This window comes from Suricata suricatta, chromosome 8 (assembly GCF_006229205.1).
Source record: "Suricata suricatta isolate VVHF042 chromosome 8, meerkat_22Aug2017_6uvM2_HiC, whole genome shotgun sequence".
NCBI lineage: Eukaryota > Metazoa > Chordata > Mammalia > Carnivora > Herpestidae > Suricata > Suricata suricatta.
The window spans coordinates 52,814,248-52,838,900 of record NC_043707.1 but is presented as its reverse complement, the minus strand read 5'-3'; the positions used below and the strand labels follow the sequence as shown (position 1 = coordinate 52,838,900).

The 24,653-nt window shown below is 38.0% G+C and overlaps 1 protein-coding gene across 1 annotated transcript in view; it reads right to left on the bottom strand.

Annotated features, from left to right (window-relative positions):
* The window catches only part of LOC115297612 (calcium-binding mitochondrial carrier protein SCaMC-1-like), a 68,273-nt gene extending 61,188 nt beyond the window's left edge, over positions 1 to 7,085 (bottom strand). Inside the window, exon 1 of the mRNA XM_029945794.1 lies at positions 6,798 to 7,085. Within this exon, the coding sequence (XP_029801654.1) occupies positions 6,798 to 6,977 (180 nt within the window). The 5' untranslated portion in view covers positions 6,978 to 7,085. The remainder of the gene's footprint in view (positions 1 to 6,797) is intronic.
* Between the last annotated feature and the right edge of the window lie 17,568 nt (positions 7,086 to 24,653).

The following is a 24,653-nucleotide window of genomic DNA, read 5'->3' as shown; positions in this document are numbered from 1 at the left end:
ACGCAAAACTTGAGAGACTATTGAATACTGAAAACGAACTGAGGGCTGAAGGGGAAGGGAGAGAGGGGAAAAGAGGTGGTGGTGATGGAGGAGGGCACTTGTGGGGAAGAGCACTGGGTGTTGTATGGAAACCAATTTGACAATAAGCTATTTTTAAAAAAAAGAGCAAAAATGAAATATTGGGACCTCATCCAGATAAAAAGCTTCTGCACTTCAAAGGGAACAGTCAAGAAAATTAATAGGCAACCGACAAAATGGGAAAAGATAGCTGCAAATGACATATCAGATAAAGGGCTAGTATCTAAAATCTAGAAGGAACTCACCAAACTCCACACCCAAAAAACAAATAATCCAGTGAAGAAATGGGCAGAAGACATGAATAGACACTTCTCCAAAGAGGACATCCAGATGGCCAACAGGCACATGAAACGATGCTCAGCGTCACTTATCATCAGAGAAATACAAATCAAAACCACACTGAGTACCACCTCACACCAGTCAGAGTGACTAAAATGAACAAATCAAGAGACCATGGCTGCTGGCGAGGATGTGGAGAGACTGGCACCCTCTTACACTGTTGGGGGGAATGTAAACTGATACAGCCACTCTGGAAAACAGTGTAGAGGTTTCTCAAAAAACTGTCAATAGAACGCCCCTATGACCCAACAATAGCACTGCTGGCGATCTACCCAAGGGATACAGAAGTGCTGATGCATAGGGGCACATGTACCCCAATGTTCACAGCTGCACTTTCAACAATAGCCAAATCATGGAAAGAGCCTAAATGTCTCTCAACCGATGAATGGATAAGGAAGATGTGGTATATATACACAATGGAGTACTACATGGCAATGAGAAAGAATGAAATCTGATCATTTGTAGCAAAGTGGATGGACCTTGAAGGGTGTCATGCTAAGTGAAATAAATCAGGCAGAGAAGGACAGATACCATATGTTTGCACTATAGGTCTAACAGAAAATACCTAACGGGACCATAGGAAGGGGTGGGGAAGTTAGGGAGAGGGAGGGAGGTAAATCATGAGAGACTCTTGAATACTGAAAACAAACTGAGGGCTGAAGAGGGAGGGGGAAAGGGGAAAGGGAGTGATGGTCATGGAGGAGGGCACTTGTGGGGAAGAGCACTGGGTGTTATATGGAAACCAACTTGGCAATAAACTATTTTTTAAAAAAAGAAACTTAAAATCAACCATAAGAAAAAATTTGGAAAAACCATGAATACTTGTAGATTAAAGAACATCTTACTAAAGAATGAGTGGGCTAACCAAGAAATTAAAGAGGAAATTAAAAACTACATGGAAACCAATGAAAATAAAAACATGACAACCCAAAAACCTCTGGGATGCTGCAAAGGCAGTCATAAGGAAAAGTATATAGCAATCCAGGCCTTCCTAATAGAGATGGAAGAAAGGTCTCAAATACACAACCTAACCTTACACCTCAAAGAGCTGGAGAAAGAACAGCAAATAAAGCCCAAGACCAGCAGAAGAAGAGAAATAATAAATATTAGAGCAGAAATCAATGATTTAAAAAAAATCAAAACAGTAGGACAGATAAATGAAACAAGGAGCTGGTTCTTAGTAAGAATTAACAAAATTTATAAGCCCTTAGCCAGATTAATCAAAAAGAAAAAGGAAAGGACTGAAACAAAGAAAACCAAAAAATAAGAGGAAAGATCACAACCAATACCACAGAAATACAAACAGTAATAAGAGAATGCTATGAGCAATTATATGCCAACAAATTGTGCAACCTGGAAGAAATGGACAAATTCCTAGAAACATGTAAACTGCCAAAACTGAAACAGGAAGAAATAGGAAATTTGAACAGAGCCATAACCAGTAAAGAAATTGAATCAATAATCAAAAACCTCCCAAAAAACAAGAGTCCGGGGCCAAATGGCTTTCCAGGGGAATTCTATCAAACATTTAAAGAAGAGTTAACATCTATGCTCTTGAAGCTATTTCAAAATACAGAAATGGAAGGAAAATTCCCAAATTCATTCAACAAGGCCAGCATCACCTTCATTCCAAAACCAAAGATCCCACTAAAAAGAGAACTACAGACCAATTTCCCTGATGAACATGGATGCAAAAATTCTCATCATAATAGCAAACCTGATCGAACAATACATTAAAAGAATTATTCACCACAATTAGGTGGGATTTATCCCTCAGATGTAGGGCTAGTTCAATATCTGCAAATCAAACAATCTGATACATCACTTTAATAAAAGAAAGATAAGACCACATGATCTTCTCAATAGATGCTTAAAAAGCATTTGACAAAATACAACATCCATTCCTGATAAAAACTCTCAAAATGTAGGGATAAAAGTATCATACCTCAAGATTACAAAGGCCATATACAAAAGACCCTCTGCTAATATCATCCTCAATGGGGAAAAACTGAGAGCTTTCCCCATAAGATCAGGAACATGATAAGGATGTCCATCTCACCACTGTTACTCAACATAGTGATGGAAGTCCTAGCTTCAGCAATCAGACAACACACAGAAATAAAAGTTATCCAAATTGGCAAGGAGAAGTCAAACTTTCACTCTTCACAGATGACATGATACTCCATGTGGAAAACCCAAAAGACTCCACCAACTGATCTATGAGTTCAGCAAAATCACAGGATATAAAATCAATGTACAGAAATCAGTTGCATTTCAATACACCAATAATGAAGCAGCAGAGAGAAATCAAGGAATCAATCCCATTCACAATTGCACCAAACCATAAAATACCTAAGAATAAACCTAATAGAGATGAAAAATCTATACACTGAAAACTATAAAAATCTAATGAAAGAAATTGAAGAAGACACATAAAAATGGAAAGACATTCCATGCTCATGGATTGGAAGAACAAATATTGTTAGAATGTTGATATTACCCAAAGCAATCTACATATTCAATGCAATCCCTATCAAAATAACACCAGCATTCCACACAAAGCTAGAACAAACAATCCTAAAATTTTTATGGAACCAGAAAGACCCCAAATAGCCAAAGCAATCCTGGAAAAGAAAACCAAAGCTGGAGGCATCACACCCCCGGACTTCAAGCTGTATTACAAAGCTCTAATCATCAAGACAGCATGGTACTGGCACAAAAACAGACACTTAGATCAATGGAACAGAATAGAGAATCTAGAAATGGACCGACAAACATACGGCCAACTAATCTTTGACAAAGCAGAAAAGAATATCCAATGGAGTAAAGACAATATCTTCAGGAAATAATGTTGGGAAACTGGAGAGCGACATGCAGAAAAATGAACCTGGACCACTTTCTTACACCATATACAAAAATAAACTCAAAATTATGAAAAACAGAAATGTAAGAGAGGAAGCCATCAATATCCTAGAGGAAAAAACAGACAACAAACTCGGCCACAGCAATTTCTTACACAACATGTCTCCAGAGGCAAGGGAAACAAAAGCAGAAATGAACTATCCGAGACCTCATCAAAATAAAAAGCTTCTGCACAGTGATGGAAACCATCAGCAAAACAAAAAGGCAACCAATGGAATGGGAGAAGATATTTGCAAAACACATTTCAGTAAAGGGTTAGTATCCAAAAATCTATAAAGAACTTATTAAACTCAACAAACTCAACACCCAGATAAACAAATAATCCAGTGAAGAAATGAGCAAAAGACATGAATGGACACTTTTCCAAAGAAGATATCCAGATAGCTAACAGACACATGAAAAGATGCTCAACATCACTCATAATCAGGGAATTACAAACCAAAACCACAATGAGATACCACCTCACACCTGTCAGGATGGCTAAAATTAACAATTCAGGCAACATTAAATGTTGGCGAAGATGTGGAGAAATGGGAACCCTTTTGCACTGCTGGTGGGAATGCAAATTGGTCAGTCACTCTGAAAAACGATATGGAGCTTCTTGAAAAAATTAAAAATAGAATTACCCTATGGCTCAGCAATTACACTACTCATTATTTATTGAAAGGATACAAAAATGCTGATTCAAAGGGGCACATGCACCCCAATGTTTATAGCAGCACTATCAACAATAGCCAGTGTATGGAAAGAGCCCAAAAAGATTACACACACAAACACACACACAAATATTACGCAGCAATAAAAAAGAATAAAATCTTGCCATTTGTAACAGCATGGATAGAACTAGAAAGCGTTATGCTAAGTGAAATAAGTCAGAGAAAGACAAATATCATATGATTTCACATGGCACATGAAACAATCAGATATACCTTTTGGAAGGGTCGTATGGTATCAATGTGGAGGAAGAAATGGTGAAAGGAAAGGGCAAGGAGACTGGTTATGAGACTGGGTATAGTAGCTTAGGTGAGAGGTAGCGGGAGCCTGGGCTTACCAGGAGGAATAGGTATGGAGAAGAAAAGAACTGGTTATGAGACATATTAAGGAATCATATATGACACTGATTAACTGCATGTTGGGATAAAGAAAAAGGAGAAATATAGAATGACTTGGTGGCAGAACACTTAAACAAGGCTGTGATCACAAGGGAAGTGGAAAGACTCAGAAGCTGGGGATAGCTATCCATTTCTGAGTCACCCACACAGGATGATAGTTGGAGCCTTGAAAAGTAATCTTGAAGCTCACCCACATTTGAGGGTTGAGTCAAAAAAGAGTCCATCAAGGGATCTGAAAAGCAACAGCTTGAGAGCTGAGACATAGTGCCAAAGGAGAAAATACAGGAGCCATCACCAGCGTTCCATGCTTCAGAAAGGCCAAATAAATAACTAGAAAGAGCCCATGGGCGCACAATGCAGAAGTCCTTAGTGACCTTTCACAGAGGTAAAGAATGGAAGCAGAAGCTGGTGGAAATGAAGTAAGCATGAATGTAAATAAGGCAAGATGATAGTCTGTGTATTAGAGTTATACAGGCTTACTAACGGCTTTAAGCTCAGTAAACAAGTTTAAGCGTTTTTCATTTATTTGCTCCTTAATCATCATAACAACCATATGAGCTAGGCACTATTATTATCCCCATTTTACAGCCAAGGAAATTTTACAAGAGGGCCAGAAATCTGAAGGAACTCAGTGCAAGTCTCCTCTATTTATTCATTGACATAAAGAGTATGTTCAGCTACTAGAAGAGGGAAGTAAGAAATGACAGGGCTGTGGTTGGGGTAAGTCAGGGTTTCTCAAACTTGACATTATTGATATTTGGGACTAGATAATTTTTTGTTGTCCTGTGCATTGTAAGATGTTTGGCAACATCCCTGGCCTCCTTTCACTAGATACTAGTATCACACACACACACGCACGCACGCACGCACGCCCCACAGTCATGACCATCCAAAAATGTCAAAAATGCCAAATGTCACTGAGAGGCAAAATCACTTCTAGTTGGGAACCACTGGGAAAAAATGAAGTGAAAATGCAGCTGAATCTGGACAGTCTAATGAAACAGAGGACACAGATCTTTATTGAGAAAGGAAATAGAATATTAAGATTCTGGGGCTATATTGGAAGAAAAGCATAGTGTCGTCAGTTTCTTTCCTGTATAATGCAAAGTGAATGCAGCAAAAAGACTTGGACACAGAGAACCCAGTGAAATCAACACAACATTGTATTACTTAAAACTGGCATGTATGGTTGGATAAGCCTCAGAGAACAAATCATCAATTTCTATAACAAAATATGACATAGCATAATCAGGGGTATGTAGTTATCCCCTCACTTCTCTGGCATGCACTTTATAAATCCCAATTATGACAGCTTAAGAGTAAATGTTAGTCTTGATTATATGTTTTTCTGGATTCCATGTTGTGACCTCACATCCATTATTCACTTCAAGCCTACCAGCTAGAAACTTGTTAAATATTGTCATTTCCTCTTACTGAATTTAATTAAGCCTTCTCACAAGAAAAAGATTTCTAGAAAACCTAGTGTCCCCTTCCCCTTTTCAAATACACATGCACATACACTCCTGTGCTGCTGCTGGGCCTCATTGTGTCTTAGAGAAATTTAAATTAAAGCACTTTTTTTTTTTTTAGCTCTAGTTGGTCAACTGGTTAAACATACAGCTGTGGAAGTGAGGCTTCTCTGAAAACACAGCAGTCAGTATTGATATTGTCATTTGTTGAGCGTAATAACTCCACACTATAGCGAATGGCATATTGCTGTAGTACAGTATAGATACTTGGGTAGTGCTAGATGAAACTGAAAATATGTGGTTGTATTTCATATTAGTGAATGTGTTCGTATCAAAACATCTCCTGCTATATCCTGTGGAGGAGCCGGTGCACACACAGAGATGTCCCAGAAGGGCATGATGCAGCCGGGAGGCAGGGATGTTCTGGAGCCAACTGCCCTGCAGGGCTGCATCGCCCAAGCTATGGGGGTGGCCTTGCAGGATGAGCTTGGAATTCCCAAAAGTTAATCGAATTTGCACACAGGCCATAGGCATTTGGTTCAATGGGGGCTTGTGGTTAGAGCTGCGATGCCGCAAGCAGGCCTTTTAAGAGTTTCAATGGCTTGAGCCCACTTAGGCAAGATGAGGTAGTCTTCAGTGTGTTTTACCGTGGCAGGTCATTATTAGGACAAACTTGCAGCAAGTGTTCCAACAAGTGGGCAGTTTTAAGTGAAGCAGCTCACAGGGAAAGAATCTCTGAGCCCAGAGAGGAATTCAGGAAAGGGTGAGGGGGTCTTCTCTGTCCCCACCCCCAGTCCCAGCCCCACCCACAGCTCCTAATGGCCCCAGAGGGCCTACAGCCTCACACAATGTGTGGCCTGAACGCACCGACGCCCACCTCCTCGTCCTGGCCCATAGGGATGCCCATAGCTTCCAGTCCTTTCTGCAGTTCTGTGATGTCCACCATCCCGTCCCCATGATGGTTCAGTTTCTGGAGGAGCTCTTCAAAAAGGCGGTCGGGTTTCTCTTCCTGGCCAGCCACGGTGGGCAACAAGAAGCCGCGTATTGGGAGCAGCATGGTGACAGAGGGCCAAGGGTTCCCTGAAAAGTGGGAAAGCCCCACCCTCAGGCCGAGCTGCCGCGGTAGCAGGCGTCCGGGAGCCCCAGAGGAAGCCGTGGTGGCGGCTGCCCGCAGCATAGCAACTGACCCTGGAACGCCTGGGCTCCCAAGCCTCTGAGTTTGGAACCCATGGGCCAGGATGGTCCCCACCTGTCTGGCACAGTCCTGGTTCTAAATTTGATTCTGCCAGTCTTGGCTGGGGGAAAGCTGCTTGGGACCGACTCCCCCGCAACCCCTCTCGCAGATTATAGAGTTTGGCCAGGGATTCCCACGCGGCATTTTTTTTTTAATGTTTTACTTATTTTTGAGAGAGACCTAGAGAGAGCTTGAGCAGGGGAGGGGTGGAGAGAGAAAGAGAGACAGAGGATCGATAAGGGCCTCTTCACTGACAGCAGGAAGCCCAATGTGGGGATTAAACCCAGGATTCATGACCTCTTGACTTGAGCTGAGGTGGGTTGCTTAATGGACTGAGACACCGAGGCCCCAGAGAGCATATTCACAATTCAAACTCCAAACTGAGTGAGGGTAGTTCCATGGTTATGAGTTTTTAGGGGAGAGGGGTTTTTTGTTTGTTTTTGGGGTTTTTGGGGGGTTTTTGTTTTGTTTTTTGTTTTTTTTGGTGCTGGTGTTTCTTTGGGTTTTGTTTCTGTTTTTGCTTTTGTTTTTTTTTCAGTTTTGTTCTCAGAGCCAGGGCTGATATAGATCAGCCTCCACTGAGCCGTCCTGGGCCAATTCTTTCTTCCTTTTATTAAACCAAGGCTTCATCTCTCATTCCCATAGGCTAGTTGAAATCCAAACCCTTTAGTAACAAAGGGAGAAAATATTAAGATTTCTTTTTATATTTATAAAAATAAAATAGGAAAATATGCTTCCTAATATTTAACATGAATTGACAACTGTACATATATGTAATATGTAAATAATGTACACAAATCATGAGTAGATAAACAAAGAAATTTGGAGCCCATTGCTCTTGTGTGATGGGAGTGATCACCTGGTCAGTGGTCAATTTCATCAGAAATTCAGGAATCTGGGGGTATCCAGGTGGCTCGGTTGGCTAAACATCTGTCTGACTCTCAATTTGGGCTCAGGGCATGATCTTACAGTTCATGCGTGAGTTTAGAGCCTCACATTGGGCTCTGTGCTAAGGGCAGAGCCTACTTGGGATTCTCTCTTTTCCCCTCTCTCTGCCTCTCCCCCACTTCCTCTCTCTCTCTCTCTTAAAATAAATAAATAAACTTTAAAAATAAAAATAAAAAGAAATTCAGGAGTCTGTAAACAGCAGCTGCCAAGGGGAGCCAGCAAAGCACTGCTCAAGTCAAGAGAACAGACCAGCCACAGCAGTGGAGCAGTGGAGACCAGCACTGAACACACAGACACAGACCAGCTACTGCCAACCAGCATGCTCTAAGGAGCTGCCCAGGCAGTTTGTCCCTTAGCTCCAATGCCACAGAAGTCACAAGTAAACCACATTCTGACTTCAGACATCCAGATTCTCTCCTAGGGAGAAAATTAGTGAACAAACACATTTTATCCAAAAGAAAGCAAATGCTATATAAAAGAGCTTAATCAGTTACCAGACAGGCTAAGCATTAAAACAAATTAGATACCTGTCTAACTTTATGATGATGATGATGATGATGATGATGATGATGATGCAGGTGGGACTCAGGAGAAAGACCGGAAAAACCAGGTTAGGCAAAGTACATTTTATGTACATATCTGAATTTTAGTATGAGCTGAAATTTAGGGAGCTAATTAGTATTATTTTGGATCCATGCTTATAAGTCCTCTCTGTGTGAACTGATACTCCTGACTGTTTCCTTATCATCTCTACTGATGTTGGGTCAACAAATCAAGGTGAAAGTCAAAAGGTTAAGGAGCAGAAGGATGGAAAGGGCCCAAGTTCTTGATTGCATTGCTGAGCCAGTGAACCAATTATAGAAAACCACTTCCCACTGGACCTGTTTGGACAGGAGACAAATTAAATCTCTGTTATTTAAGCCACATTCTGCTGGGTGTTCTGTCACAGCTGAAAGCATAGCTCATAGAAAATCATAACTCACAGAATAATTACAACTGAGGTGAATCCAATTTTCCTTCATTACCTCAGTCACCTCAGTCACCTCAGTTTGTAATTATTCTATGAGAACATAACAGGGGCCATAATATATTGTGGAATTAAGGAAGGCTTCCTAAAGTTTAGGTAATATTTAAGCTAAGGCCTGAAAGATAAGTAAAGGTTGACCTGTGAAGAGTGAGGAAAATAACATTCCTTGTATCTTTAACATTCCTGAGAAGAAAAGTTTGAAAAACTAAAAGAAGGCCACTGTCACTGGAGAATAATGAACATCAGAAAGAATGGCCCAAGCTGAGATTAAAAACACAGGCTCAGTTGAAGATTCTGGCTTTAATCCCAATAACAATATAGAGTTACATCAGCCAGGACAAACTAGGTTATGCTTTGATAACAAACAACTCCAGAATCCCTGTGACCTCTAGGGTGAAGATCTCATTTGTACATATAACCATTATAGGTCAGCAATGGGTTCTGCTTCTAGGATGTCATTGTCTTTACCCTGGGACTGAGCCAGCCACTTCCTAGAACATCATTGGTAGCCATGGCAAAGGGAAAAAAAGCATGGACAAGCAGGCTATGGATCTTAAAACCTCTGCCTGTAGGTGACATATTCAATTTCTCTGTATATTTTATTGGCCAAAACAAGTGACATGCTCTCCTGACTTGAAGTCCTCCTTCAGGGAAGAATGCTAAATATTGGTGAAAAATATTATAGCCTATACCAGGAGCCATTTATGCATTTTTAGCAGCAGAATAACATGACTCAATTCACAATGTAAAGATCCTACTAGCTATTGTGTAGAGAATGGGGAGAAAAGGCAGGAGCTAGTGCAGTGAGATCAGTAGGAGATTCTCAGAGTGGTCAGCTTGAACTAGAGTGGTGGCAGTGGAGGAGAAGAGAAGCAGACAGGCCATGATATCTTTTAGAAATAGAATTGAAAGAATTTTATGATGGATTAGATGAAGGATACGAGGGAGAAAATGATACTTGCTGTAGACTAAGTGTTTATGTCCTCCCAAAATTACTTCTGTTGAAATCCTACCCCCAGTGTGATGATATTAGAAGATGGGGCTTACTATGGAAAACAGTGGAGGTTCCTCAAAAAAATTAAAAATATAACTACTCTATGACCCAGCAATTGCACTACTAAGTACTTATCTAAGGAATACTGTTTTGAAGGGACACATGCCCCCCAATATTTATAGCAGCACTATAAGCAATAGCCAAAATATGGAAAGAGCCCAAATGTCCATCAATGGATGAATGGATAAAGAAGATGTGGTATACACACACACACACACACACACACACACACACACACACACACACACACAATGGAGTATTACTCAGCAATCAAAAAGAATGAAATCTTGCTATTTGCAACTATGTGGAATGGAACTAGAGAGTATTATGCTAAGTGAAATTAGTCAGAGAAAGAATATCATATGACTTCACTCATATGAGGAATTTAAGATACAAAACAGATTAACATAAAGGAAGGAAAGGAAAAATAATATAAAAACAGGAAGGAGGACAAAACTCAAGAGACTCTTAAATATGGAGCACAAACAGAGGATTGCTGGAGGAGGGATTGTTGGGGGGGGCGAGGATGGGCCAAATGGGTAAGGGATATTAAGGAATCTACTCCTGAAATCACTGTGGCACTATATGCTAACTAACTTGGATGTAAATTAAAAAATCAGTTAATCAAAAAAAAGTTTAAAGGTGGTGCTTTGGGGAGGTGATTAGATCATGAAGGGAACGCCTCCTGAATGGGATTAAGTGCTCTGATAAAAGACACCCCCAAAGAGCTCTCTTGCCCCTTCTGCCATGTGAAGGCATCTGTGAACCAGGAAGCCGTCCCTCACTAGACATTGAATCGACTGGTGCTTTGATCTTGGACTTCCAGCCTTTAGAACCGAGAAAAATAAATTTCTGTGGTTTATAAGCCACCCAGTCTATGTTATTCTGTTATAGCAGCACGAAGGGACTAAGACAGTATCAAAAATAACTTTTAGGTTTCTGGCATGAGACACCCATGTAGATAAAGATGCCAATCTCTAAGGTGCAGGAGATTGATTAGATTAAGAGTTCAAATTTAGACGTATTAAATTTAAGATGCCAGCGAGTCATGCAAGTGGCAAAATTGCATGTACATCTCAGGAAAAAGGTCCAAGCTGGAAATATAAATTTGTAAGTCATTGGCATACAGATAGCTTTTAACACTGTAGGAGAGAAGAATATCACATGGAAAGTACAGAGTAGGAAGAGGGCCCTAGACCAAGTTCTGAAAAACTCTACAATGTACATCTCAAATGCAGGCAACAGAGCCAGCATGGCATAGTAGTTAAAAGCTCAGGCTCAAATGCAAACTGCCTGCAACTGGATAATCTTGTACACATTACATATGCTCTCAGAACCTCAGCTTCCTTATCAGTACCAATTCTGTCTCAACATTCCATTGTGAGGATTAAGTAGAAAAAATACTTAACACAAGCCCTGGCACATAGAAAGCATTTCAAAAATGGTAGTTATTGTTAATGTTACTTTTATTAAAGGAGTCCGAGAGGGGCATCTGGGTGGCTCAGAGCCCACTTAGGATCTTCTATCCCTCTCCCTGACCCTCCCCTGCTCACACGCTCTCTCTCTCTTTCTCAAAACTAAAAATAAACATTAAAAAAAAAGGAGACTAAGAGCCTTCACAGAAGTAGGAGGAAACAGAAAAATGTATTATTAAAGAAAGCACAAGAAGAAGTTATTTTTAGAAAAACAAGAGTCCAGTGCTACTAGAAGTGCCAAATGCTGAGTCAAATTAAAAGCTAGGACTGAAAAGGCTCTTTTGAGTTTGGCAAGAAATGCATTGGCATTTTTGGTGAATTGGTGAAACAGACCAGATTGGAGAGAGTTAAAGACTAAGTAGATCCCTACCTCATACCATGCATAAAGATAAATTCTAAGTGAAGTAAAGACCTAAAAGTAAAATGTTAAACCTTAAAATGTTATGAAGAAAATGTAGGAGAATACCTTTGTGATCCCAGGGTAGAGGAGTTCCAAAATAAGACATTAGAAAGCATAAACCATAGAATACAAGTTTGAGAACATTGAAAACATCTGTGCATCAAGATACATCATTTAAAAGGTGAAAAATAGTCATGGGTAGAAAAGGCAACATGATGACCTCCATAAAATAGTATTCCAAATATATTAGGAATCCTAAATCAATGAGAAAGGCAACTGACCTAAGAAGAAACAGGCAAACAATGTGAACAGAGATCTCACCAGGACCTTTAATCTATTAATGTTTCTACGTTGATACTGTTCTCAATTCACTGTGCCCTCATTTTTCTCTTTCCTTCCACTTATATTCCACAATCCATGATGTTAATCACTACCTTCCATATTCCTTTACAGATTTGCTCCTGCTTTCTTTGCCTTATTCATTTTGCAAAACCATAACCTTGAGTAAATCCAACTCCCATATTCTCTGCAACTTCACCTCTCCCTCTCCCTCATATCCCTTCTCCAATCCTTCATAACATTCTTTCAGTTCTATCTCTAAAATATATCGGAGGGGGCCAGTGGCGCAATGGATAACGCGTCTGACCAGGCCTCAGAAGATTCTAAAATATGTCATGATCTTTCTGCTTCTCTTCCCCTCCACTGCCACCACTCTAGTTCAAGCTGACCACCCCCAAGAATTTCCTCATGAATCTCACTTCCCTGGCTGACTACAGCTATAGATGCCCTTTCTCCAGTGCAATGAAAAAAAATGGATGCCAAGTCTGTTGAGAGTTTCTAAGTACAAGGGTAGAAAGATGAAGGGGACCCATGCAATGCCTTCTACTTCACTGGAAAATGAAGAACTGATGGAAATGGGGATGTTAAACATGAGGGAGAGAAAGTCAAAAAAAGAGGATGTGAAGGCCAGTAATTTGAAGAAATGGTAGAAGGTATAGCATAGTTATTGTGGAGTACCACGAGTACCAATTTGTGGTCATATATTTAAAGAATATCAATTTGTGAAACTTACAGTGCATCATGTAGCCCAGAATTGGGCACACCAATCTCATATAGTTGTAATGGACCGAGCTCATTACATCAGCACCCTTGGTGAGAACTACCAATACACCAACTTCCACTGTGCTGTGACACGGATTTTATTCTGGTCTACTCTGTCAAAGGCTCTGCATCTATTTCTTACACTCAGCACATGTAGCTTATGCATAATGGAGCAGTAAGACAGAAAGAACCAGGATCCTGATGACCACAGAGCCGTCATATCAGCCTCTGGACCATGTTTATATAAAACAGGAATAAACACATAAGACCATAAGTGACAATTATTTCTAGGTCTTCTGTCTCTCGCACCCACAAGCTAATCCTAATTGTTAATAATAAAAATCCTCAATTAATAATGCACAGCTAATCAGAATAACATATAACCATAAAAATGCTCAAATTAAATCACAATCAAGATGACTATGAACATAGGATTGAAACTGTTAAAAACATACTGAAGTTAAAGTAACTTCAGCATTTTATATGAAACCAATATATTCAAAGTATCTGTTTTACTTTTATGTAAATCCACATATTCATTATATTTATGAGACAAAGAATTTTATAAAATAATGAAAAATAAAACCAGTAATTGCAAAAGTTGCCTCAACATTTTATTTATCCTACTGTGCTAAGCAGTAGGCTCGCTGCTAGAGAGACAAAGATAAGTGTCTAACTTTTATTGAGGAGCTCACTGACTAATAGTAGAGAGAAACATAAACATATCATTTGTATATACTTATTTTAAGTATTTTTTTTAATTCATCATCAGATTTTGTAGATTTAGCAAATAAACAAATATATTTTTTTTATCTTCAAAGATCCTCTTTGGCCAGGAAAAACAGCAAAATGTAATTTGGCTCACTGATCAGTAGAGGGTGATAGAACATCAGAAAGATAGCTTCAGAATGCCCTTAGGAACCATGTTGTGAGCATTTTTCTATAGTCCAATTAATATTTCCCCCAAACTCAGTGACATATTTAACTATGAATATACAAAGTATATCAATCCATTCTGAATAAAATGCATTCATTACTTGGAAATGCTTGGGTGAGAAAAAAATTTTTTTTCAGTATTCATCTTTTGTTTATCATTCCTCTTTACATTTTTTTCTCTATGTCCTACAATAAAAAGTTCATCAGTCAAGGAAATATATCACATCATTTTTTTCTCAGAAGTGTTGCAAATATAGTTTGTCTTATCAATGTCTTTCCTAGAGTGGTCAAGTTAATGAAACCCAGTGTAATGGGTGAACTGAGCCACCTATGGCTTAAGTTATCTGTGGGTAACATCATTCTGAAGCATGAAATTTGATCCCCTTCATTTATGTCTGTTTCTTTGATTATAATTCATATTATGTAATATTAATGAGATCAAACTTTTCAGAATGCAATTGTAGTAAACATTTTATATTAAACCATAGTGTGTTTTTGAAAGAAAGAGAGAAAAAGAGGCTTTTCTTCATCAGAATGTGTTTTGTTTAAAATTTTGTAGAAGTGCCTCTCTTGTTTAGTTATTATAGGCTTAATTAATTGTCCTTTATGAAGGATATCAACTGGCAGTTATTTATGAAGTACCAACTAGATAGATATTCAATTTATATTTTCAATAATTAACAAATTACCAAAATCTGGGTGCCTTATACAACAGCAATTCACAGGATTTACACAGTCCTGTAATTGTATAAATGATATATAAATAAACATATCATTTATATATACTTATTTTCAGTATGGCTTCTTAAAGTCATTTTAAAATACTGTGAATTGACACAATTCAGGAGGACAGAGTCTGAAGTCAGGATGTAAAGAAGGTCAGCTTCTTCTGGAAGTTCTGAAAGGGAATCTTCCTTGTCTCTTTCTCAGTTTCTAGTTGTTCCTAACAGTCCTTGGCTCCTAGCTGCACCATTTCAATCTCTGCCTCCATCATCACATGACTTTCTATGTGTCTTTCTATGTCGTTACATGTTCTTTTTTTTTTTTTTGGTAAGATTTGTTTTATTTTGAGAAAGAGAGAGAGCAGGGGACATGGGCAGTGGGAGAGAGAGAGAAACAGATAGAAGGAGAGAATCCCAAACAGGTTCCATGCTCAGCATGGAACTCAATGCGAGGTTTAGTCCCACAACCCTGGGATCATGACCTAAGCCAAAATCAAGAGTCAGACATTCAACAAACTGAGCCACCCAGGAACCCCTACATGACTTTCTTAAAAAGACACCAGTTATTGGATTTAGGGCCAACTAGTATGGGCCCGAGTATGCCCTAATCTTAATGAATTACATCTGTAAAGACCCTACTCCCAAATAAGATCACATCTGTAAAGACCCTACTCCCAAATAAGATCACATTTGTAAAGACCCTACTCCCAAATAAGATCACATTCTGAAGTTCTGGGTAGCCATGAATTTTGGAGGGAATACTACCCAGTCCATGTAGTAAAACTATTTTGTAGATTGTCAAAGAAATCTTAAAAGAGAAAAAATAAGATGGTTCTCCTTTATGAAAATAATATGGAAACTGAATATATTGTATTCAGAATAGACTAATCCCATTCAAATGAGTCTTTTTATTTTACTTTATTTTTACATTCATGTGTATATAACTTGCCTTGTTCTATAATAGTTTTGCGGTATCTTATAATAAAAATACTTAGCACAGTGCACAATATAAAATATATGTAGCTCACTATCAAACAGTATATACTTTTTGTTGAGACCCAATAGAATTAGAGATTTAGTAATAAAGGAAGATAAAAACTCTCTATAAATGCCATCCCTAAAATTCCATCACATAAAATTCATAATCACATTATTCCAATGTTAAAGGAAACAATCCTTTTCAATTAATCTTCCAGTTACTATGTGCTTTAATTTATTTGTTTTAATTTAGGAAATGTGTAAGAAATAGACTAATTATTGCAAAATATGCACCATACGCTGTATTGAGAAAGCCCCAAATAATCACAAAGTCATTTTCCGACACTTTACCCCACAGAAGAAAATACCTTTAATTGGTTGCTGGTTAAAAATTGCAGCCAGGTGGAGAATGGGCGCTAACTGCCAGTTGAGTTGTATCTGATTTCACATTTTGTCAGTCATTATCACAATTTTAAGATACAGTAGAAAGTCAAGACCAGAGAATGATAAAACACAGATGGTAAGGGGAAACATAGCCTATTGCACAATTCTCATTATCAGACAGGAAAAAGCACATCAGCTCCATGGGAGAACCAAAGTTTTATGCAGCAATGAGTTGTTTAAAAAGTGTCCTACTGAGTGATGAAAGGAAAAGATAATGTCCTTCAAAAGTTCCTAAAGCAACTGCAATAAGAGATGCTGCTTCTTGTCAGCAGCTTTGTTAAAATGGAGGCCATAATGCCAAAACACAACTTAGCGAAGGCGGTTTTGAGAATGGCTAAGATAACACAACCCCAATGATTGTGTCAGCTTATTCCAAGGACAGAAGTTAAAGAAGAATTTACTGGAAGAATGGGGTGCCTGGGTGGCTCAGTCAGTTTAAGCTTCCCATTTTAGCTCAGGTCATGATCTCACAGTCTGTGAGTTTCAGCCCCGCATCGGGCTCTGTTCTGAAGCTCAGAGCCTGGAGCTTGCTTCAGATTCTGTCTTCCTCGCTCTCTGCCCCACCCCCCATCTCTGTCAAAATAAAACAAACATTTTTTAAAAGTTTTTAAAACTGAGTAAACTGAGGAGAATTAGGAATGCTAAAGCTGGATGCCAATCCCCAAGTAAAGCTCTCTCTAGTCTTGCCTTTGGAGTGCCAAATATCCCCCCTAAAATACGAAAAGGCTCCAGAATTCTTACCCTAAAATGAAGACAACCAGTGAGTAAGTCTATTTAGAAGCAGTGGCTGGCTCTCCACCAAAAATTTATGCTCCTCATTTCTTAGTCTGACATATTTCTGGGAAATGGGCTCCCAGCCACGGACTTTATTTTCCAGCTTCTCTTATACCCAGCTGTGGTCATCTAACTAGTAGAATGTGAGTAGAAGGGATGTGTGTCATTTCCAGGCCAGAGCTTTTGAGAAAGTAGGTGTGCCTTTTCGCTTTCTCATTTACCCCTCTGGCAGCTGGAAACAAATGGCATCAAGGCTCAAGGAGAGGTCAGTGGAAAGATTCTCGGCCTCTGAATGATCACATGTAAGAAAGCCACCTGCCAGTCAGAGACGTTTCCTTTGTACTGTGACACAGATGAGAGAGAACTTATTGTGTAAAGCCATTGTAATTGGGGGATTTGCCTGGGTAACTGGAATTCCCATCATCAGTGATCCCTCCCTTGTACACAGAGCCATCCCACAGGAAGACAGACCTATATATACACAACAGTAATAAACTTCTAAAAACAATGAAAACAGTCCCATTCTTAAAGCTGATGGGCATCTCAAGATCAAAAGAGAGAAAATAAGCAACATAAAAGTGAAAGACTGAAATAAACAGTACATGTACTAATCTTAGAGAAAGATTATTAGAAGAGAAAAATAAGCTTTAAATTTTTAAATTCGCATCTTCAGAAAAATGTGAGAAGATATTGCTTCCACAAAGTTCAAATCGGATGCTCCTTTCTCACATCCTGACCTTCCCAACACACACCAAAATAAAAATCCAAAAGAAGACTTCTTGGAAATTGAAATGTATAATTGCTGAAATTTAAAAAAATCATAGAAGAGTTAAAAAACAAAGTCTATGGGGCAGTTGGGTGGCTCAGTCAGATAGGCATCTGACTTTGCCTAGGGTCATGACCTCATGGTTCATGAGTTCAAGTCCTGCATGGGGCTTTCTGCTGTCAGTGCAGAGCCCTCATCAGATCCTCTGTCTCCCACTGTCTCTACCCCTACCCTACTCGTGTGCACTATTTCTCTCTTAAGAATAAATATTTTAAAATGTCTAGAACCACTCCTACATCGTAAAGCAAATGATAAAATGAGAGAAAACTTTAGAGAAATAGATGAAACACATCCCAAAGATTCGATATCCAGCAAATGCAAGTTCCAAAAAATAAAAATAGGGAAGAAAGAAAGAGCTTTTAAAATATATATATTATATTCATATATATTTATATAATATATTATTTTCTTTTCTTTTTTCTCTGGAAATAGGTGATTAATTCTCATATAGTAAATTAAAGGAGGCTTTCAATCACTAAATGAATTCATCAAGATGTTTGCTGAGTAATGTAAAGATGGTACAGTAATGTTCTCAGAAAAATTCCAGTTAAATAGAAAGTAGCTTGAATTGGGACCAAAAATGGCAGAAAATGATATACAAGTGGAAAAATTACATAAAATCAGTTAATTCTAATATATGATTTATCAGAAACCCTCATAATATTTTTCAAAATGACTTACATATTTTAATTAGATATACTGGAGAGGAAATGGTTTAAAAGATGTCATCAACCTCTTATTTAATTAAGCACTACCCTTCATTTTGAAGGAAATGGTACAATTTCAAATCAGAACTTCCTTCTCAAGAAGTGATATGAGGACCCAATATTGATTCAACATGAAATCTTCAGCAAAAATAAACTTTATGCAACTCACTGGAAAATAAAATGCATATGGAATTTATCATGTTAGTCAATGTAATTCCCCATGGGTTACAAGTGTTATAGCTAAGAACAGAACAACATAATGAAAAGTTGAATAAACCAGTCAAGTTTATAGGTACCCTGATTTTTTTATTTTAAAATTTTTTAATGTTTATTTATTTTTAAGAGAGAGAGGGAAAAAAACAGAATATGAGTGGGGAGGGGCAGAGAGAGAGGGAGACACAGAATTTGAAGTAAGCTCCAGGCTCTGAGCTGTCAGCACAGAGCCAGATACAGGGCTTGAACTCATGGACCATGAGATCATGACCTGAGCCAAAGTTGGATACTTACCCGACTGAACCATGCAGGCGCCCTTGTAGTCACCCTGATTTTTTTCACAGTTTTTCTTTTATTATTTCTGAAACTTTGCTTGCAAAACTAAATATTTTTATTTTTATTTTTTTAGGATTTTTTTTATAATAGTTTATTGTCAGATTGGTTTCCATATAACACCCAGTGCTTCTCCCCACAAGTGCCCCCCTCCATGACCATTACCCCCTTCCCATCTCTCCCTCCCGCTTCAGCCCTTGGTTCATTCTCAGTATTCAATAGTCTCTTATGATTTGTGTCCCTCTTTCTCTCCAACTCTATTTCCCCCTTCCCCTCCCTATGGTCCTCTGTTAGGTTTCTCGTTAGACCTATGAGTGCAAACATATAATATCTGTCCTTCTCCACCGGACTTATTTCGCTTAGCATGACACCCTCGAGGACCATCCACTTTCCTACAAATGGCCAGATTTCATTTTTTCTCATTGCCATGTAGTACTCCATTGTATATATTTACCACATCTTCTTGATCCATTCATCAGGTGATGGACATTTAGGCTTACCCTGATTTTTTTAATCCACTAATAAAGTATAACTTTCTAGACAAATTCATTCAACAATCATGATCACACTAGATTTGATTCTAATTTAAGAAAAATGGTTAAACAATCAATCATATATTCAGAGTCTTCAACACCGAATTCCATTTTGTTAAATAAAATAGAAAACAAGTAGTCCTTAAATTTTCTTAGCCCTCCATAACATATATCATATGTTCTTCTGATATATATATTTCTAATATATATATCTGATATATCTCTCAAGGTATTTATATACATATAAATTTGTATATACATATATACACACAAAGTTTTTCTGATATATATATATATATATATATACAAAGTTCTGAGATATATATATATATATGATATATCCCTCAAGGAATGACATAAGTAGTCCTAGTAAAGGAGATAAATGACTGCCAAGCAAAATGAATGGAAAAAGAACATCTAGACATAACATGAGAAAAATTTTAAACATCATATATTGAGATTTATTTTTCTTTGTTTCTTTGTTTCTTTCTTTCTTTGTTTCTGTCTTTCTTTCTTTCTTCCTTTGTTTCTTTCTTTTTTATTTGAAAGGGGGATGGTTTCGCCTGGGTGGCTGAGTCCGTTGAGCGTCTGACTTCAGCTCATGTCATAATCTTACAGCTCATGAGTTCGAGCCCTGCCTTAGGCTCTGTGCTGACAGCTCAGAACCTGGAACCTGCTTCAGATTCTGTGTCTGCCCCTCCTCTGCCCATGCTCTGTCACTCTCTCTCTCAAAAATAAATCAACATTTTAAAAAATATTCAAAAAAAAAAGAGAGAGAGAGAGAATGCACAGGGGAGGGGCAGAGGGAAAGGGAAAGAGAATCTTAAGCTGGCTCCCCCTCCCCATGCAGAACCCATCGAGGGTCTTCATCTCATGATGGTGAGGTCATGACCTGAGCCAAAATCAAGAGCCAGATATTCAACCAACTGAGCCACAGAGATTTTTTTTAAATTAACTTTTTTATCCTGGTAAGAGCACATAACATGAGATCTATTTTCTTAGCAAAATTTTTAATATACAGTAGAATATTATTAACTATAGGCACAATGTTGTACAGCAGATCTCTAGGGTTTATTCATCTTGCAAAACTGAAACTTTATGCCTGTTGGAAATCAACTCTTAATTTTTCTCTCCTTCCAGCCTCTGGTAACCACCATTCTCTCTGCTTCTGTGAAGTTGACTATTTTAGATACCTAATTAAAAATATAATCATGCAGTATCTGTCCTTCTATGCCTGGCTTACTTCCCTTAACATAATGTCCTCAGCATTTATCCACATTGTCACATATGTCAGGATTCCCTTTTTTTTTTTTTTAATGGCTGAATAATGTTCCATTGTATGTCTTTTGGGTATTTTTTAGGATTTTTTTTAATCCATTCATCCATTAATGGACATTTAGGTTGTTTCCACATCTTGGCTATTGTGAATAATACTGCAATGAAAATGAGAAGAGAAAATCTTTTAAAGCCTTCCGATAAGAAGAACAAAAAATGTCACTTAGCCAAGGAACAATAATAAACTAACATCAAACTTCTTATCAGCAGTTCTCACGCTAAAAGATAGGGGAACAAAACCTTCACAGTTCTGGGAGGAATAAAATGTTTGAATACAGAATTCTGTGCTTTGCCAAACTATAAATCAATGGGAAAGCATACTAAAGACATGTTCAGATTTACAGATACTCAGAAATTTCATATATTTGTGTTTTATGATGAAAATGTGTTTAATATATCCCAGATACATGGAGTGGAAACCAACAAAAATGAATATATGAAATATAAAAAACATGAAACTAGGGGTTCTGGGGTAGCCCAGTTGGTTAAGCGTCTGACTTCAGCTCAGGTCATTATCTCACAGGTCATGAGTTTAAGCCCCATGTCCAGCTCTGTGCTGACAGCTTGGAGCCTGCTTCAGATTCTGTGTCTCCCTCCCTCTCTGTCCCTCCCCGGCTCATGCTTTGTCTCTCCCCATCTCTCAAAAATAAACAAACATTTAAAAAACGTTTTTTAAAAAGTGAAATTAACCCAAGAGTCTAGTGAAAACCAATTCCAGGTTGAAGCTATGCATAGGGTTTACAATCTAAATCAGAAGACGAAGTCAGTGGGTCTCTACTAGAATGTCTTCAAGAAGAAAAATGAAATGTAGTCTGTACAAAAGATATAATGACTATAGAAATGGATGATATCAGCGATATGGTAAAGAAAACATACATTTTTTTCTCAATAAGATACAAAAAAGACAATTGGAAATTCTAGGGGGAGACAAACAATAAGAATTACATTTTTTAAAAATTCATGATAAAAAAGGAAGACAGCTAAAATGTAGCATAATTTTAAGTGATTTCTGAAATTATAAAAGAAAATTTATTTAATTTGGACACTGGAACATTCTTCTTTAAGGAGCCCAGAGGTCATGATCTTGGACTTATTTATGTTTAAATATAATTTTTGCATATTATTTGGCTATGCAATGAACAATAATTAAATAGGAAAGGATTAACCTTTATAGAGTTAACCTATAAACAACACATTAAAGACAGATTACAATAACATGAACTTGGCATTATCCTTGAAAATGTAAAAACAAAAGTAAGGTTGACAGGATATGGTAAGTAGAAGAGTATAGAAGGTGGAAGAAAGGGGGAAAGAGCTGATAGTCTCATCAAAGTATATCCAGAATGTGACTACTTCTTACCAACTCCACAAGCATTCCCTACTCAGAACTACCTTTATCTCTACCTGGGTTACTGCAGTAGTCTCCCAGCTAATCTCCCTGTTTCCACCAATGCCTTTCTGTATTTATTCTCAACATGGAAGCTAAATAAATCCTTCTAAATACAAGTCAGACTGTCACTTCTCTGCTCAAAACCTTTCAATGGCTTTCCAGAGCACCCAGAGTAAAAGTGAAAAGTTCTTATATTGGTCCATATGGCCCAATGCCATGTCACCTTCTGTTATCTCTCACCTCAGCGTCCACCACAGGGCTTTTTGCTCACTCCATTCCAACCATACTAGACTCTTTGCCAATCTTTGAACATGCCAAACACACTCCTGCTTTGAGGCCTTTGCTGTTTTCATCTGCCTGAACTCTCTTCCCTAAGATATTCACCTGGATAACTCTCTGCCTGCCTTTAAGTCTTTGCTCAAACATCACTTCTCATTGAGGCCAAATCTGATGATCCAGCTTAAAAGTGTTACTCTCCTGATTCTTCTTACCTTATTCTCCTTTTTTTCCCCATTGAACTTGTCAACGTCTACTATTTGCCATGTACATATAATTTACATTTCTCAACACCGCTTCCCCCACTAGAATGTACAGGCCACTGAGGCTAGGGTTTTTGTTGTTGATCACTGAGCACTTGGACTAGTAGATCATCACAGTAGATACTCAGTAAATAATTGTTATATGAACAAATATAGCTTAAGAATCAAGAAATATTACACAAGGTTGTTGTGACAAAACCTAGAGGTTGAAGTACATTACTTAGAAACATAAAAGCAACTGATGATAAAACTATAATGTCTATAAAAATTCAAGAAAGGATAGCTAAATCCTTATTTCTATTATAGACAGTGAATAGATAATGTCTTTTAAATTGAAAAGCTAAGAAATGGCACCAACAGCATGTAATTGAAAGTTGAAAAAGAAAAGCAAGTTGAGAGTTAATTAATGGAATACTAAAAGTAAAAGGTTTAAAAGTAACTGCTACTTCCATGCGTGTATATGTTTGTTATAAGCATAGAAACGAAAACTTGAAGGATACAGACCAGATCACTGCCAGTTGTAACTTCTTAGATAGTTTAAAGGAATAAAAGCATAAAAATAAGTAATTATTAAAAAAAAACAATTTTAATCTTTCTACCAAATAAAGAAGCGTTGTTTGCCTCTGGTAAGTGAGACTGAGAAATAGGGACAGAGAGATGTTGTTTTTCAGTATAAATTCCTCAGTTCTGCTTTATTTTTGCCAGATACATGTATTACTTTGATAAAAATTGAAGAAGGGAAATAAATTTTTTTTATTTTATGTTGATTTTTGAGAGAGAGAGAATGCACAGGGGAGGGACAGAGAGACACAGAATCTGAAGCAGACTGCAGGCTCTGAGCTGTCAGCACAGAGCCCAACATGGGGCTCAAACTCAGTAACTGTGAGATCCTGACTTGAGTTGAAATTGGATGCTAAACCGACTAAGCCACCCAGGCGTCCCAAAGGGAAATAAATTTTAAAATAATAAAAAGCATAAACAGATCTAGTTTCACTCTAGCACAGAAACAAATATCTAACAGGTTCCCAAAACACCATATCATCAAGGCCAATATGATGCCAACCATGGGAATTTCCAAAGCAGATGTTTCCAGTTGATCACCCTGGCTATAAAAAATAAAATGAGATGACATAACATTAAACATTTGGTTTTACTTTAACTTCCTGGTATATTCCTGGTATGGATTTCAAAATGTTCCTCTATTATCTAAAATAGTCTTTATTTGAAAGCAAAGGCCTCCTATCATATCAACCAGCTAGAGAATTAGTCTAGTATTTTAGCATTTAACTTTATTGTCTCCTTTCTAGATCATGTGAGTTAGCTTTACCTCTTTATGAGTTTGTCAAAAGCAAAAGTAAAATACCAAACTAAACATCTGTCACTAAACAGAAGATTTAGTACTTTTAACTACAAGAGTTTGTTATAACAGGAGTACTGTAATCATAAACCAAGATGAGGCCCCCCGCCCAGACAGGCAGTGTAACCTTAGGCACAAGGGCTCAGGGAACAACCTTCTTCTTCTGACTCAGAGAGCTCTGAAGTACAGAGCGTCTTCTTCTCCAATCTGTCAAGAACTAGAAGGAAAGGTCTGATAATGAGGGACTATGTGTATCTATCTACACAGGGTTCTACAGAATACAAGGTCTCAGACTAAAAGGGCTTAGCCACTTATTCATTGGTCAGGCCTAACATCTGATACCAATGTTCTTCTAATCCCTGGCAAGTCTGGAGGGGTTGATAAAGACAACTATCAACAAGACTTCA